The 16200-nt window shown below is 54.7% G+C and overlaps 1 protein-coding gene across 2 annotated transcripts in view; it reads right to left on the bottom strand.

Moving 5' to 3' along the window:
* Positions 1 to 3104: 3104 nt before the first annotated feature.
* MST1R (macrophage stimulating 1 receptor) overlaps positions 3105 to 16200 on the bottom strand; it is a 29300-nt gene continuing 16204 nt past the window's right edge. For both annotated transcript variants that reach the window (XM_051986282.1, XM_051986291.1), the window contains exons 9-21: positions 14236 to 14397; positions 13919 to 14012; positions 13418 to 13630; positions 13137 to 13283; positions 12388 to 12550; positions 8340 to 8441; positions 8076 to 8255; positions 7442 to 7522; positions 6923 to 7104; positions 6471 to 6580; positions 5865 to 6030; positions 4915 to 5051; positions 3105 to 4231 (exon numbers count right to left, since the gene is read on the bottom strand). In XM_051986282.1, coding sequence (XP_051842242.1) covers positions 3922 to 4231; positions 4915 to 5051; positions 5865 to 6030; positions 6471 to 6580; positions 6923 to 7104; positions 7442 to 7522; positions 8076 to 8255; positions 8340 to 8441; positions 12388 to 12550; positions 13137 to 13283; positions 13418 to 13630; positions 13919 to 14012; positions 14236 to 14397 — 2047 coding nt within the window. In that variant the 3' untranslated portion in view covers positions 3105 to 3921. The remainder of the gene's footprint in view (positions 4232 to 4914; positions 5052 to 5864; positions 6031 to 6470; positions 6581 to 6922; positions 7105 to 7441; positions 7523 to 8075; positions 8256 to 8339; positions 8442 to 12387; positions 12551 to 13136; positions 13284 to 13417; positions 13631 to 13918; positions 14013 to 14235; positions 14398 to 16200) is intronic.

The following is a 16200-nucleotide window of genomic DNA, read 5'->3' as shown; positions in this document are numbered from 1 at the left end:
GGGGACTTATCTCCTCTGGGTGAAACACAGAACTGGGCACACAAAGAAGTTCTGGAAATTCCTAATGAGGAATTAGCAGCCTGATATTAAGGGCAACATCAAAGCTAGAGCTGGGTCAGAGCTAAGCCCGAATATATAATTTAATGGGAAACTTCACTGTCAGGAGAATAGCTATTAAAAATGATAGCTGGAGGGCTTGGAGGGAGATGGAGACCAGGTCTCGGTCTGTTTTCATTGCACTTAACCAGGATGGAGATGCAGCTGCTCCCCATGGCCTAAAGCAGCAGGTGACCTTCAGCCTTTGTTGGGCCATGCATGGATGGCTCCATGGCCTCCTTTCCTAGCCAACTTGTATACCCGTGCTTCTAAACTCTGCTCAGGAGTACGTACACTCAGCTGGTGCAGGTTGCTTCTGAGGATTGTTAGTGATAATGACAGCTGATTATTTGTTGTTCAGGCAGAACTTTTCGTGACCCCATTTGGATTTTTTTTTTTTGGACAAAGATTGACTATTTCCTTTTCCAGATCATTTTTGCAGATGAGGAAACTGAGGCATACAGAATTAAATGACTGGCTCAGGTTCATAGATACATATATTCATACTAGTAAGTGTTTGAGACCAGATTTTAAACTCAGGAAATTGAGCCATCTTGACTCTAGGCTTGGCATTCCATGTTAGCTGACCTTACTAATTTATACATTGATTTAAAGATTTTAAAAGTACTTTACTGACATCTCTAAGGAGCTACTTGATGTAACAGATGAAACATTGAGCCTGATATTAGGAAATTCTGAGGTTAAATCCAACTTCAGACATTTATTATCAGTTTCCCCAAATATAAAATAGAGAGAACTCAAAAGGTTATTGTGAGGATCAGATTGAGATAATATTTAAGTATTTCTCAAACCTTAAGGCAATATATTAAACTCTGGCTCTTAAACATCAGAGGTAGCACTGGAATCCAGGTCCTCTTGGTTCCAAATTCAGCACATTAGATACTATCTAGAACAGGCTTTGGAAAATTCCATGTCCGTCCCAGATATGAGCAGACAAAGCTTAAGAGTCGGATCCCCATCTCTGGAGCCTGACTGTGGTCCCAAATGCCTCAGCCTGGGATCCTATGTCTCATTCTGCCTCTCCTCTCCTATCCCCCAAAGGATCCCAGAATGAAAAAAGAATTCTCAGTGGGCCATGATCAGGAAAGGCAGATGATCTAACCCAGAGTCCCTCATGATCAAAAACGGGCAAGAAGCCATTTGGCTCCCGGAGCCAGGATGAAAGGGTGTGGTACACTAGAGTTTCTGAGAAGCCAAAAAAAAAAAAAATCCAAATAGTCCTTGCTCCTAAGAAACTAGCTGCTCCTGGGCTCATGGAGGAGAAAACATGCAAACAGACATATATGAGTAAGATGGAGACAGGATAAATTTGGGATGGTTTCAGAAGGAAGACATTAAAATTAAGGAGGACTGGGAAAGGATAATTGGTATAGAAGGGAGGACTTTAGCTGAAACTTTGAAGAAAACCAGGGAAGGATGAAAGCAGAGATAAAGAGGGAGAAAGTTCCAGGCCTGAGGAACAGAAGGAAGGGGTTGAAAATGTTCATGCTTCAGAGTGTGGCCGGTATCACTGCATGGGAGAATCCTTGGAGGGGAGTGAGGTGTAAGGAGGCTGGAAAGGTGTGAAGGGGTTGGGTTAGGAAGGGCTTTGCAGACCAGAGAATTTTATCATTGATCCTGCAACTAATAGGGAGCTACTGGAGTCTGTTAAGTAGAGGAGTAACATGGTTAGACAGGCACTTGAGGAAGATCATTTAGACAGCTGAATTTTTGGTCATCTCAACTCTTTTCTCTTGATCAGGCTCATCAGCTGTTAAGCCAGGATGAACCTCCCCAAAATACTACCAACTGTCTCTCAAAATGTAAGTGATCTCACAAGGGATGCATTTCAGCCAGAGTATGGTCAACACACTGTTCCTCCTGCTGGAGTTCAGACCCCACACTCTTTTGGCAAAGAACCCGAGGGTCTTCTTATAGCCTTTTGGCTGGGCAATGACCAGAAAACTCTGACCATCAGAATTTTCCATCTGGGAAGGACCTCAGAGACCAAGTGGCCTGATGTTTACATTTTACAGGTGGGGAAACTGAGGCTGCCCTGTGAGAGGAAGGGACTTAGAGGAAATTGGTTTTTTTTTTTTTTTTTTTATTCTGGGTTTCTTGCTTATTGTCAATCAAAGCAGGTTAAGATGGAGGAAACCCAAAGTCCAAAAAGTCAGCAAAGCATGGGATGTGGGGTTGGGGGGAAGACACAGCTGATCCTGGGACATTATCTTTACCCAGACAACTTAGCCAGACTGGGCCAGGAATAAGAGAATCAGAGGCTCCGAGCCAGCAGGAGATGTTTTCTAAGTGAATAGTAGATTTTCTAGAATTGGGTCTGATCTGGTGAGCAGGATGAGGGGAAGAGGAGGAAAACTCTGTGCTTTTCACATTTTCTTCCTTCTCTGCCTGAGAACCGCCCTCCCCCGTTCCCCCAGCAGCCCCTTCTGGGGAAAGCAGCCATTCATGGGCCCCCAGTCCCCGCCTGGCCTGCTGTGCTGATGGCCTTGAGGCTGGTATAAATAGAAGTCTGAATGCCTTGGTTACAATGGATGGCTCACCCTCACCCTCCTCCTTCCTCTCCCAGGCCCCCCTCCCTACAGATTCCCAGCCTCCCTTCCCCCAACTCAGCTGAGACTCTGCCTGGACAGAACTGGGGGATGGTGTCTGGGCCAGGGAACCAGAGGCTGACTCCAGATTTAGCCGGATGAGGAGGGCCGAAAGTCAGCATCCCCCATAGGCCTTAGATCCAGAATCCCCAAACGTCCGAGTGGGAGGAACACTAAGAACACGGCCTGTCCAAGGTGGAAGCGGGGGCTCTGCCTCTCCAGGCCCCATCCTGACTTCAGAGGAAGAAGAAAAGGGATTTTTTAAGGTCACACAAGTAGCAGGGCCAAAGGCTCGAACCCGGCTCTTCGGATTCCCAGGCCCGCCCCTCTTGTTGGAGGAGACAGCGTGAGATCACTGGGGAGGCAGAGAAAGGCAAAACAAGAAGACAAACAAACAAATACCAGTCCTGCTCTCAAGGAGCTCATAATTTAATGACAGAGACAACATGAAGACAATTATATACAAACAACAGCATAAATCAGGGATGGTCTCAGAGGGAAAACACTCAATTAAGGAGGACTGGGAAGGGATTATTCTTACAGAAGGTGGGATTCCAGAATAATGTTTTTCCAATAAAAGGTCAAGGAATGAATGAAAATATAATGATGGAAATTCTGGCATCAGTGGGAGGAAGTATTTGTAGCATCCTCAAGCACTCTCTATGGCCAGCTCTTCCTCAGGTTGGCTGAACATTTAAGGGGTCTCAAAAGAAATGACGTGGTCGTTATAACCACTAAGGGACCACCATGCCTGGAGAGGAAGGGAGATAGGGGGCCTGCCCCTGATCCTCTGTAGGTATAAGAGCTGGTGAATGACAGCTCTGTGCTTCTTTTCACACCATTTGAAAAAGGTCCTGTCCCCATTCTTTCCTCAGAGGGAAGGAGGGGAAGGATGGCCTGCCCTTCCCCTGTCCCTTAACCACCTGGATTATAAGCAAGGAGCTGGACCAGGGCTCCCGAACAAGGACAGCAGCCAGGACGGGCCTGAAATGTTTGCCTTTCTCCCCAGCGCCAAGAGCCGGGGAGCCCTGAGTCAGACCAGGCCAGGGGCTCGCTCTGTCGGCCCTGCTCCTCCTTCCCTCAGTTTCCCTGAGCTGCCCGCTCTGGGGTCCCGAGCCCCCAGATCCAGGCCAGGTAGGCCATCCCCCGGGCCACCTGTATCGCTTTGGGAAGGTCCTTGTCCCGATTCAGATGGCATCCTTCCCGAGAGCAGTTGTCACGTAGTGAGGGGAGGGGCCGAGAGGGGCCGGGAACCCCTGCCTCGCTTGGAGGCCTCCTTTCCCTCACACGTCTTCCCTGAACCCTCAGGTCCCATCTCCTCCTCCTCACTCTGGTCCAGTTCATCTTCAGAGCTGGGGCAGGGGGGCAAGCTGCGGCCGCACTCCAGGTTCACGTAGCCGCTGTGCAGGTTGACGTAATGCTCCCCCCGGAGGGAGGCCGAGACACACTCCACCTCCCTCACCAGCACCCCGAAGGCTGGCCGCTCCGTGGGGACGGGATCCCAGCACTGGAGCATCACTGCATACCTGGCAAGGACAGACACCCTCAGAGGGAGTGGACGAGGGCACACCGATTGCCATCCTCTCCGTACTCATCTAAGCTCCCTGAGCTCGGGCCCCAGCCCGAGAAAGCCTCGCTGAACCCGAGCTTGGTGCGGTTCTTATGGACCCACCAGTCCCACCCCCTTCGTTTCACAAAGGGGAGAAGTGGGCCACAAGTTGGGGAAAGTCACTCAAGTTAAGTTAGGGCAGAGCTAGGTCTGAATTCCAAGGGTCTCGTCTCCCCAGCCAGGGTCCATGTGCCCACTCTACGCACCGGACCTCCTTTTGAATCCTGACTCTGTCAATCAGGCTCTATGACTTTGACCAAGCACTTCCTGGGGGCTCCATTTCCTTCCCCCAAATGAGGTGATTAGGTAGTCTAAGGGCCTGAACCCTTTCTGGTTCTAGTTTTTTGTGGCATTTGGGATTAAGTGACTTGGTTCTAATTTATAAATCTCTTACTCCAAAAAGGAACATTGGAATCATCTGGGGGTAACAAATTAGAACTGAAATGGCCCTTCACGATTCCAATCCCCTCATTTTATAAAGGAGAAAACAAACCTGGAGAGGCCCAGGGCATCCTGATTCCCAACCTAATACAGCCAGCCCCTTCCCTCTTCCCTCAAGTGAATTGTGCCCCACATCCCTAGCGCCCTCATGGTACTCACAGGGCGTCAGGGCAGTACTCGGGCTGGGGTAGTCGTCGGCCCTGTGCCAGGAAATGGGCAATGTCAAAGGGATCGATGTTGGGGTATGGGGATGCCCCTCGAGTCAGCAGCTCCCAAAGGAGGACCCCAAAGGACCACTGGGGATGAAGAAGACGGTATTAGGAGAGTCAGTGGGGAAGCCTGAGAAGGGTCCTCTCAACTCCCCACAGGACCCCCTGACTACAGACGAGGTGTCCGAGGCTTATGGTGGACTTTTTATCCTTTAAATGGCCTTCAACATTTCTTCCTCTTTCCCCGGTGGATCTCAAATCCCCCCAAACCATGCTCCTGAAGCCCTTTGGCTCCTCTGCCCAGACCCTTACAGAAAATCTCCCCCCACTTGATGGGAGAAACTGAGACCATGGAATGATAGAAATGTCGGGGACTCTAGAATCCATTCCTGATTATCTGTTGGGGGTGGGGAGGAGGAGAGGGGGTGAATCACCTTGAGGACTATCTGGCAAATGTATGATATTCCTATTCATGACAACAGTGACTCATTCTAGAGCACCGAGTGACCAGGTGTCACTCCCCCGAGTCTGACACTGACTGTGTGACCTTGAATGGCAATGAGCCCCAGCTATAAATCGGGTGCCGTCCCCTGCGCCGCCCCCCCGCAGCTCCCAGGGCTGCTGGAAGGAAAGCCCTCGGAAGGATGCAAAGGCGGGGGCTGCGGAGGCCACACTGTTAGGTCAGCCCCTGTCTGGGGAGAGTCGGGCTCCGGCCCGTCAGTAGTCCTTTCATACGGGAGACCGTGAAGGCTAACGGGGCCAGGAGGGGGAAAGGAGAACTGTCCCCCTGGTTGAGGCTCACAGCCCCCATTCTGCAGGTGACGAGAAGGGGAGGGCTCCTCCCTGCAGTCAGACAGTAGGGTTTGGGCAGGGGGAGAAGAGGAACAGCCCCCTCCTCACCACGTCCGACTTGGTAGTGAACTTGTAGGTCTGCAAACTCTCCAGAGCCATCCACTTGACGGGCAGCCGGGCGTGACTGTGCTTCCTGATGCTGTAGTACTCCTTGTCCACGATGTCCCGGGCTAGGCCAAAGTCAGCCACCTTTACCGTGAACGTCTCGTCCAGCCTGGGGAGACGGGGACAGGGCTCTGAGGTGATCCTCAGGGACCGGACTGCCCCCTCTGCTGGCTTGTCTGGGGCAGCCCTGCCGGTAAGCTAATTCAATTCCCTTTTACAGGTGGGAGAACTGAGCTTGAGAGAAGGGATGTGACTTGACCAGAGCGACAGGCCTGCTGATTTCAAGCCCAGGGTTCAGTCCCCTATATCAGCAAGCTTTCCTGGAGATTTAAGGGACCCTCGAGACCCTGTCTAGTCCCTCTTGCTTCTACATTGGGAGCCAGAGGGGAGATTTTCCTACGATCTCACATCCAGGTTGCTGCTGGGCTGCGGGCTGGTCTCCCCAGAATCCGGCAGCTGCTCCTGGACTTCCTGACCCAAGTCCCCCTGGTTCTCCCTGCCGGGGCTCAGACCTCCCTAACCTCTGCCCTCCCCCCGCCGGCTCCTCACATGCAATTCCGAGCTGCCAGGTCCCTGTGAACAAATTTCTTCTCCGCCAGGTAGGCCATCCCTCGGGCCACCTGGATCCCGAAGCCAATGAGGTCCTTCACTGTGGGATTCTGAAACGGGATCACAGAGGCTTTGTGAGCCCCCTTGGCTGTAACTCTCCGAGTGGCCTGGCCAGCAGGAAGTCAGTCTGGGGGAGTTCAGGGAGAAACAGACCCTCGATGGGCTGGGCAGCAAGACCCCAAAGGCCTGGAGACCGTGGGCAAGTAGGGGAGGTTGCATGAGGCAGAGGGGGCAGAGCTGTGGGCTCTTCTCTAAGCTAGAAGGGAGCTGGGCTCTGGCTGGGGAGCCACGGGCCTCTCGGTCTCAGGGGAGGGAGGCCTGCAACCTTGGGGCCCCGGGAGGAGCTGCAGCAATCGCTGTGGAAGGCTAGCGGTGGTCTGGGGGTCCCTCACCCTTTCGGGGGAGCGGATGAAGTGTCGCAGGTCCCCGTGCTTCATGTAGGGCAGCACCACGCTGGGGAGCCCCTCGGGGGGCAGCAGGATGCCCGTGAGGGACAGGACGTGCGGGTGACAGAAGCTCCGCATGAGCAGGCCCTCCTTCAGGAACGCTTCCACCTCCTCCAGCTCTGTGATCCCTGCAGAACACGCGAGCTCTCAGCGTAGCCGGGGCCTGCTCTCTCTCCCAGGGGGGTGGAGGAGGGCCAGCCCCCCGGGGCAAGCCTTCCCCGAGCCGGCGGCAGGGCATCCTGGGGGGCACCGCTCCCTCACAGACCTGGCTGTGTGCGCCCTGCCCTGAGAGGGGAACGACGGCCCCGCGGCCGGGGCGGCTTTCCCTCAGCGCCAGGGGAGACGACCGATCATCTTCCCCTCCTCCTCCCCCATTCCTCTCCCGGGGTCCCAAGTAAGGACCTGACTGCAAAAGCCCAGGATCCCAGACAGGGCTGGCCCGAGCACAGGCACACACACACTCACGATTCAGGGATTTGATGGCACAATGGATTCGATTCTGAGAAGAGTCCACATATTCCCCGTGGTAGACAACTCCAAAGTGTCCTGGGGAGAGAGAAGAAGAGGGCGCCTAAGGAGGCTGGGATGGATGAAGAGCAGGAGAAAAGCTCCTCAGGGATGACGGGAATGGACCTGGCTTTGCCCCCATCCCATCGCCGGGCCCTGAGACCCAACCTCACGCCCCCCGCACCCAGAGGATCCAACATTTCCATTTCCCCAACCTTGGTCCTTGGCCCTCCCCATCCCCGCCGCCTTAGTCTCCATCCTTATGGAGATGCTGGGGGGACGGGAGAACCTGGCCCTACTCCTTCCTCTCCCATGCCCCCAACCTTGGGCCCTTGGCCCTCACCATCACCACTGGCTTGGTCTCCATCCTTATGGAGATGCTGGGGGGACGGGGAGAATCTGGCCCTACTCCTTCCCCTCCCATTCCCCCAATCTTGGGCCCTTGGCCCTCCCCATCCCCGCCGGCTTGGTCTCCATCCTTATGGAGATGCTGGGGGACGGGAGAACCTGGCCCTACTCCTTCCTCTCCCACTCCCCCGGCCCACGCCCCGCCCTCCTCTGACCAGCCCCGAGCCTCCTCGCCAGCCCGTGCCTTTGCCGATGACTTGGTCGTTGTGTATGAGGATGCTCTCGGGAGGGATGAGGACATCCTTCACCTCAGCCAGGAGCTCCGAACTCAGTTGGGCCACACAGATGGACTTGACCCGAAGGAGGGGAACCCCAGAACCGCTGCTGCTGCCCGTGGGTGATACCAACTGAACAGGGCCAGGCTCTAGTGTGTGGAGAGGAAGGGAAATAGTGAGGCACTGAGTGAGCAGACCGCTGGACCATCCATCCCTTGCCATTTCCTCCTTACCAGCGCCATTCCTGTAATCGGAGCCTGAGCGGAGCAGGGGCAGGGAGACAGCTCGAGGACTCCTGTCCAGAGACCCTCGTGGGTCTACTTGAAGAGAGATTTCTGTGAAAGCAACAACCCCCCTCAGAGCTGCACTGACCACCGCATACCCCTTCCCCACCCAGTGATTCAGGGCTCTCCACACCAGGGGGGGTCCCTGGGAGGCAAAAAACTCTGATTTTCGTTCTGGACAGATTGCAAACTCCATGGACAACCTTAAGCGAGTCACGTTTCTCTGGGCCCCAGTCTACCCATCTGCAAAGAAAAAATCATCTACCTTCCCTGCCAGTGAGGGATATGGGCAATCTTTTAAAGATGAACTGAGGGTTGCATTAAGTCATCCCCCCCCACAGCAGATAAGCATAAAGTGATAATGAGAGCTGTTCTTTTTTCTCTTTCAGAGGGAGAGGGAAGGAGTTACTTAGCTGTCAATCAGGAACAAGTGAGTCAAAGCCCAAGAACTCATTAGCAATAGGAGGCAATGTGACAGTGGTGAAGCATTTGGGACCAAAAGACTGAGATTCAACCCCCGGCTCTGCTAATCTGCCCGTGGGCCTTGATTTTTCCTCTCTCAGATGAGCCCCTATGTCCCTCCCCATTCGGATCCGTTACTGGCTGAGAGGGAGGCTGACCCCCGGGGACTGGGACGCTTCCCAGGGCCCCGGCCATTCTCTGAGGAGACTTCAGAGACCACCTCCCCATTCGGATCCGTTACTGGCTGAGAGGGAGGCTGACCCCCGGGGACTGGGACGCTTCCCAGGGCCCCGGCCATTCTCTGAGGAGACTTCAGAGACCACCTAAGTCTGCTTTTTGCGGGTGGCTCTTCACTCCTCGGCTGTTTTGTGCTTTCCACTTTATAGCAGGAATGGAAGCTCTTGCCAGCGACTCCAAACCTCGTGTTATTGTTTGTTCCTCTCCGGCTCTCCGGGGCTGAGTCCAAGCCAGACAATCAGCCTCCATCGGCTGGTCGCTCCATCAAGTGAGTCACCGGCCGTTGCTCTCCCTGCCTCCCTGTCCGCAGGGACTCCAAAGCGCAGATCCCAGCAGTTGGCTCCCCCCACGGCCAGGTGTGAGAATAAAGCCTCTGGCATCTTTCCTGGTGGTTCGCAGTAGAAAAGCCCCACGCTGAGGGCACTGAGGCCTCGGTGGCCGTAGCAGGGTCACCTCAGAGGGAAGAGCCCTGGGAGGGGCCGGAACCTCATTCCTTCGTTTCCTCCAAGCCAAGCATCTCTTGGAGGGACAGAACCTCAGGCCCGATGGAGATCCAGCTTGGCAGAGAAGGCGTCACTGAGGTAGCCTTCCCCCATCCCAGTCCGGCCACCAGCGAAGTCGCAGGGGCTGCAAACAAGGGGATCAGGGGTCCCTCCTCGGACGGCTCCCACTGACATCTGCCCTGCTGACACGACAACCCCCGAAGACTCCTGATGGGAAACACTACAGAGCGCACCATTTTCGCTTCTTGTGGTTGTTTTTTTGTTTTCATGGCTTTTCCCTTTGGTTCTATATCTTCTTTCATAACATGACTAATGTGGAAATATGTTTACATAATCGCATATGTATAAGCTATCTCAGATTACTTGCCATTTCGGAGAGGGAAGGAGGGAGAAAAAATTGGAACTCAAAATGAGTTGAATGTTGAAAACTCTCTTTACATGTAATTGGAAAAATGAAATGCTATTTTCAAAATTAAAAAAAAATGAAACATGCTGAATGTTGTCTTGGGCTCTTTCCAGAGATAATAAACCAATCCTGGCTTCCCAAGTCCACACCTGCTTGTATTCCCCCAGTAAGCCGCTCCTGTCCTAGGCAGGCCTTCCTTTGAATGCTTCAGGTAAACAGCTTCACGCTTCGTGTGTACTCCTGCTACCTTCTGGAGCTCAGAGAGCCATTTTGTACCAGATTCCGAGATCCCTTCGCCAGCACTGATTCCTGAGGGTCACCGCTTCTCACAAACCCATTTTCTTTGAGCTGGGTTCACCAGCAGTCATTCATTTCATCTCCAACAAGAAGGCCTGGCCCAAAGCTATGAACTTTGCTTCCACCGGGGGTCCACTCTCCAGAGGAAGCCCCCGGCCCCCTGGCCTGCTTCCGTCTGTCACAGAGCACGCCAGCCCCCACTCCCCAGATAATTGTCACTTCTGGTCCACGGGGGCTCATGGGCTGGGGCATCTACATTCACACTGGTTCTTCCTGTCAAACGATGCACACCCAGCTCGGAGAAGGCTGGGGCCACAGCTGCTTTGTGGCATCCAAATTAGCACTTGTCAGAATATAGGTCAACAAGTTGTTTTCGGTTCTTCTCTGAAATTAGCTCTGTACACATGGTCCCAAGCACTCTCGAGACAGCCCTCTTCAAATCCAATCCCATCCCTTTGTGGAAGGGAGAACGGTCTCCCAGCCCCCGAGCCCCCTATTGGCAAATGCAATTGGTTTTCTCTGATCATTGATCTTCTGGCACAAAATCGTCCCCTGATTATCTCGGCTGGCATCAGGGTGAGAGACCCGCAGGCAGCCTTTCCTCCTCCCAGCAATTCCCAACATGTGCCAGGGAGTCTGGGCTGGATCCTCCCCCCCTTCCTCCTTCTGGCTTTTTAGCCATTCTCTGCACCTCCATCTTAGGGAGAGACAACGTGCCTATAAAGGATCCCAAACAAGACTCAGGCAAAGCGGGCGGAAGGAAGCCTGAGAAGAGCAGGGGCAGGGGACAGAAGGAAAGCCCCCTGTGTGAGGCGGCCTCTGGGCCGAGTCTCCAAGGAAGCCGGGGTCTGAAAATGGGGCTGAGAAGGCGATTCCGGCCTCGCTCAGCAAAGGGGGAGAGGTGAGGGCGAGTCTTCCTGCAAGTGAGTCAGTATAGACGGACCTTAGCGCCGGTGAGGAGACTAGAAAGGCAAGAAGAGGCCCCCGGCAAAGAGCTTTAAATGCCAAACAAAGGGCTCATTCTGCTCGTGCTGGAGCTACCGGGGAGCCATTGCAATGAGTGGCAGGGTGGGAGACTGGGGGGGTGGGGGGAGGTGACACAGTCAGACCTGCATTTTCAGAAAATCACTTTGGCAGCTGTGTGGAGGATGGTTCGAGTGGGGAGAGAGGCACTCCGCACTCAGCAGATACTTAATAATCTTTTGATTGATTGATAATAGACATGCAAGTTTTCTGAGTCATCATGCAGAGCATAATGGGTGCTATAATGAATTATAATTTTCCATTGTTAGATTCCAGTCCCAAGGGCACAGACTTAGAATAACAGGACCCCCAGTGGCTGGGACCTTGGCGTGCAGGGGGCAGACTGTCAGGCCCGGGAGGGACCTCACAACCAGGACATAGAAGGTCAGATCGAGGAAGGGACTAAACAACAAAGAACAAAAGCGTCTCCGAGCCGGGAGAAACTGGGGAAACGCAGCTCAACCTTCTCGCTTTGGAGATGAGGCAGTGGAGTCCCAGGTGGGGAGGCGCCTTGCCCAAGTCAGGGCCAGGGGCAGGACTAACAGGCAGTTTTCCTGACTCCCCAGTCTGAGGATTTTGTCAGCTTTTAGGCCTACGCTGGGAAGAGCGGGAGAAGCGGAGTGTGACGGTGAGACTGGGGGGTCTGCTCCTTCAGACTCACTCTAAGAGCTGAGAGGGAGCTCACCTGGAAAGGGTCTGTGTGGCCTGCACATGGAATGCCTTTAACAAAGTGCCAACAAGTGGTTGGAGACCCTCCCCCATCACCGCCCAGACCCTCCACTTTGGGGGGAATTAAGCATTACAGTGCCAGGCATTGCACTGAGCATTGGTCTCTTCTGATCCTCGCAGCAACCCTATAAGATAGGTCCCGTTATTAAGCCATTTTACAGATGAGGAGACTGAGGCAGGCCGAGGTTAAGTGACTTGTCCAGAATCACGCCCTAGTGTCCAAGGCCAGATTTTAACTCGGGGCTTCCTCCCTCGAGGACTCTGTTCAGTCTCCCGGATCGATGAGGGGGGACGGGAATGAAGAGGCAAAGGTAAGGGAAAGGGGAGTAGGCAGACTCACCCAGCCTCTTACTCTTCTTCCTCCACAGCCTGAAGAGCAGCAAGGACAGGAAGCAGACCACCAGCATGGCGATGATTAGGAACACAATGATGAAGGCCTGTGGGAGCTCCGAGGAGCTCTGTATCACGGTGCTGAGGCGCCAGCACTCCCCATTCAGGCAGATCTAGGGACGGACCAGACCCGGCTCAGGCCCCGGCAGTGGCGTGAGCCCGGAGAAGCCCCCTGCTCCCCCTCACGGAGTCCCACTTTGGGTAGCCGCAGGCCCCCGGGCCGTTAGATGGGAGTTCTGTGACTGAAGTCGGGCAGGGGAGCGAGGCTTCTGGAGATGGCACTGCCGGGACCCCACGGTTGGGGAACCATCCGCCCGCCTTGGGTCACCGAGGGCCTGAGGCGGCCGGGGTGGGTCCGGGGCCCGGGGCCGGCCGGGGTGGGTCCGGGGCCCGGAGGCGGCCGGGGTGGGTCCGGGGCCCGGGGCCGGCCGGGGTGGGTCCGGGGCCCGGAGGCGGCCGGGGTGGGTCCGGGGCCCGGGGCCGGCCGGGGTGGATCCGGGGCCTGAGGCGGCCGGGGTGGGTCCGGGGCCCGGGGCCGGCAGGGGTGGGTCCAGGGCCTGAGGCGGCCGGGGTGGGTCCGGGGCCTGGGGCCCATTGCTTTTCCCTGCGCTCCCAGAAATGGCTCCTGGCCCTGCCCGGGCCTGGCGATGGGAGCTCGGGGAGACCAGGGCGCTGCGCTCCGGGGCCCAGGCAGCCTACCTGCAGGGGAGCTCCACTGCGGGGGATGGCCAGGGACGGGGGAACGTAGCAGATCACGGGGTTACTCTTCAGGTTGGCCCGACAGCTCTGGCCACCCACGGTCATGTTCACCTCCATGCAGGAAGCCACGGCACTCAGCCCGGGAAACTGTGAAGGAACGCGACAACATGTCCTCCCCTCCGGCTTCTGTCTCTTTTCTCCCCCTCCCTCCCGCTCCCCACCCAGGAGGCCGGTCTCCAGGAGGCCGGGGCCTCAGCCGTCTGAAGCCCCCTCCCCCCCACCTTTATCTCCACAGAGCCGTGGTCAATCTTCAGGGGGCCCAGCTGCGGGTGCACGTGCGGCTTGGGGTAGAAGGGGAAGTTGGGGCGGAAGTAGAGAACGGAGCCGTCCCCGCTGATGCTCAGGTTGCCCTGCACCTGCTCCAGGTCCGGCAGGTGAGCGTAGGCAGGAGCCCGGCACACGCGCTCCGAGGGGAGGGCCGCACTGACGCACTCCTGGGGGCCAAAGTTAGGCAGGTTGGCCACCCTTCTCCCGGTCCCGGGCCGGGGCTGAGGGCCCCGAGGTCACCCACGCTTAACGTGGGAGCGGGGAGAGGGGGAGGCCTCGGGAGGCTCCCAGGGCCGGGAGGGGGGAGAGGGGAAGGTCTCGGGAGGCTCCCAGGGCCGGGAGGGGCAAAAGGGGAAGGTCTCGGGAGGCTCCCAGGGCCAGGAGAAGGGAGAGGGGAAGGTCTCGGGAGGGGGGAGAGGGGAAGGTCTCGGGAGGCTCCCAGGGCCGGGGCTCACCAGGCGCTCCTTCGTCCTGTGCCCGTCCTCGAAGGCCAGAGTCATCTGCCAGAGGGCATCCAAATGCTGCCCTCGGATGGTAATGCGGGAGCCGCTGGGGATACAGAAAAGGAGACAGATACTCTGGAGGGCCGCAGCCTCTGGGGAGAGGTGGAACCCCAAGTCCAGGAGGGGCTGCGGCCCTCCACAGGGTGTGGGCCTAGGAAGTCACAGCCCGAAGGGAAGCACAGGAGTTAGCCGTCAGTTCCTCCTACCCCTTACGGACTGGGAGCTCCCCGAGGGAGGGAGGAGGGGGACAGAAAGTGGAAGGGACTCACGAATAGCTGCAATTGGGGGAGATGCTGAAGATTCGGGGATTGTCCCGATACTGGAAGAGCCACGGGATAGAGACATTGGAACCGCCAATGGACAAGCTGATGGAGACGTTGGCCACGTCCCTCCCTGGTGGTGTGACACACAGAAGCCTTTGTTCTTCCATCCTGGGGAAAGGGGGAGGACAAGATTCAAGGGCTGAAGGGGGGGGGGTGCAGTCTGGCCCGGCCCAGCTTCTCCTTCTCCCCTGAGAACCTTTTCCTGCTCTGGCCTGGATCCCTCTTAGTCTCCCCTCAGCCGTCACCCTCAGCCCCTTTCTGTGTCGGGTCTGACTCGCCGGCGTTCCTAAGCCGCAAAGTGAACCTAGTCCAGTTCCTAACTGAGCAGGAGCTTCTGCAAGGCTATTGCCAACCAGTGGCCATCCAGTCTATGCCGAAAACTAAGGGAGGGGAAGCTTGTACCTTAAATGCAGCTGCTTTACCCTGAAACAAAGCCTGCCTCCCTGGACCTGCTGCTCCCAGTTCTGCCCCCTGCAGCCAAGCAGAACTCTTAAGTGTTGCTGACAAAGTGCTGGGCCCAGAGTCAGAAGACCTGAGTTCAAATCCAGTCTCGACGTTTAATAGCTGTGTGATTCTAGGCCAGTCACTTTATCTCTGTTTCCTTGTCTGTAAAATGGGGATAATGACAGCACCTACGGCCCAGGGTGGTTATGAAGATCAAATGAGATAACAATTGTGAAGCACTTAGAACAGTGCCTGGCACAATTAGCTCTCCATAAATGCTGGCTATTATCATTTCTATGTGACAGCTCTTCAAATACTTTCTCTAAGTTACACAGATTATGTACAAATACACCCACGTCAGAATTGGATAAATCTAACCATCAAAAATGAGAAAGCAGTGAAAGGGATGAATATATTTTAGAAGAGTTAGATATGGCAGCTCTCTGGAGAAAGCTGAAGGGCAATAGGAAGGAATATACTTTTTTCCTCAGCAGTACATGGCAACATCACAAAAACTGGCCAAGTATTAGGACATAAAACCCTCACAAACAAATGCAGAAAAGCAGAATATTAAATGTACCCTTTCGGCACCATAACGTAGTAAAAATCATATTCAATAAAGGGCTTTAGAAGCATAGATTAAAAATGTATTGGAAACCAATCAAATCCTAAGGGACAGATCCATATGTAGCTGGATACATACTAGGGGGTGTAATAGAGCACTGCACTTGAAATTAGGGAGACTTGAATTCAAATATTGCTTCAGACGATCACTACTCACATAGCCCCAAGCAAGTAACTTTTTACACTTCTCAGCCTCTTGAAAGCATGGATAACAACAGCATGAACTTCACAGTGTTGTTGTGAGGGCGAATGAGATAATATCAGCCGAGTGTTTCGCAAACTTTAAAACACTATATAAATACTGTTGTTATTTGTCCTTCAGTTTCTAAGATGACCAATGACATCATAGGTGTTTCTTGACTTGTGCTTAAATTGGATTTAAGAGAGGCAGAGTCACAAAAAATTGCTCTCTTTACTCTCTCTTCATTAAACTCCAGGAGCGGGACAAAAGGCAGGACAACTGATGATGGTCCTGGATGCACTGGGACCCTGGTATCTCTGATTCTTGCCCAAGCTCTAAGCTCTCCCTAGCACCTGCTTCAGCCACCTTCATGGCCCGCTGGAGGCGGGGGAAGTCTTCGTGTAGACATCCAGACATCCCCCTAATTTTCTCAAGGGTTTGAGACTTGTTCATTACCCTCAACCTGGTTTAACCCATCTGCCAAGATGATTTATCAGCATGTGGTCATTTATTACAGCTTCTTGGAGCCATTTGGGTAACAAGTGAACCCTAAAGGTGGATGAACAGCCCTGAAAAGGGCTCAGCAAGCCACCATACAAGAGGTGCTCTTCCACCGGAACACCCCATATGCCCCAATTATAAATGATAGCTCCTAATCAAAG

This window comes from Antechinus flavipes, chromosome 1 (assembly GCF_016432865.1).
Source record: "Antechinus flavipes isolate AdamAnt ecotype Samford, QLD, Australia chromosome 1, AdamAnt_v2, whole genome shotgun sequence".
Taxonomy (NCBI): domain Eukaryota; kingdom Metazoa; phylum Chordata; class Mammalia; order Dasyuromorphia; family Dasyuridae; genus Antechinus; species Antechinus flavipes.
Note: the sequence above shows the minus strand (reverse complement) of the source record. Positions and strands in the feature narration are given on the sequence as shown.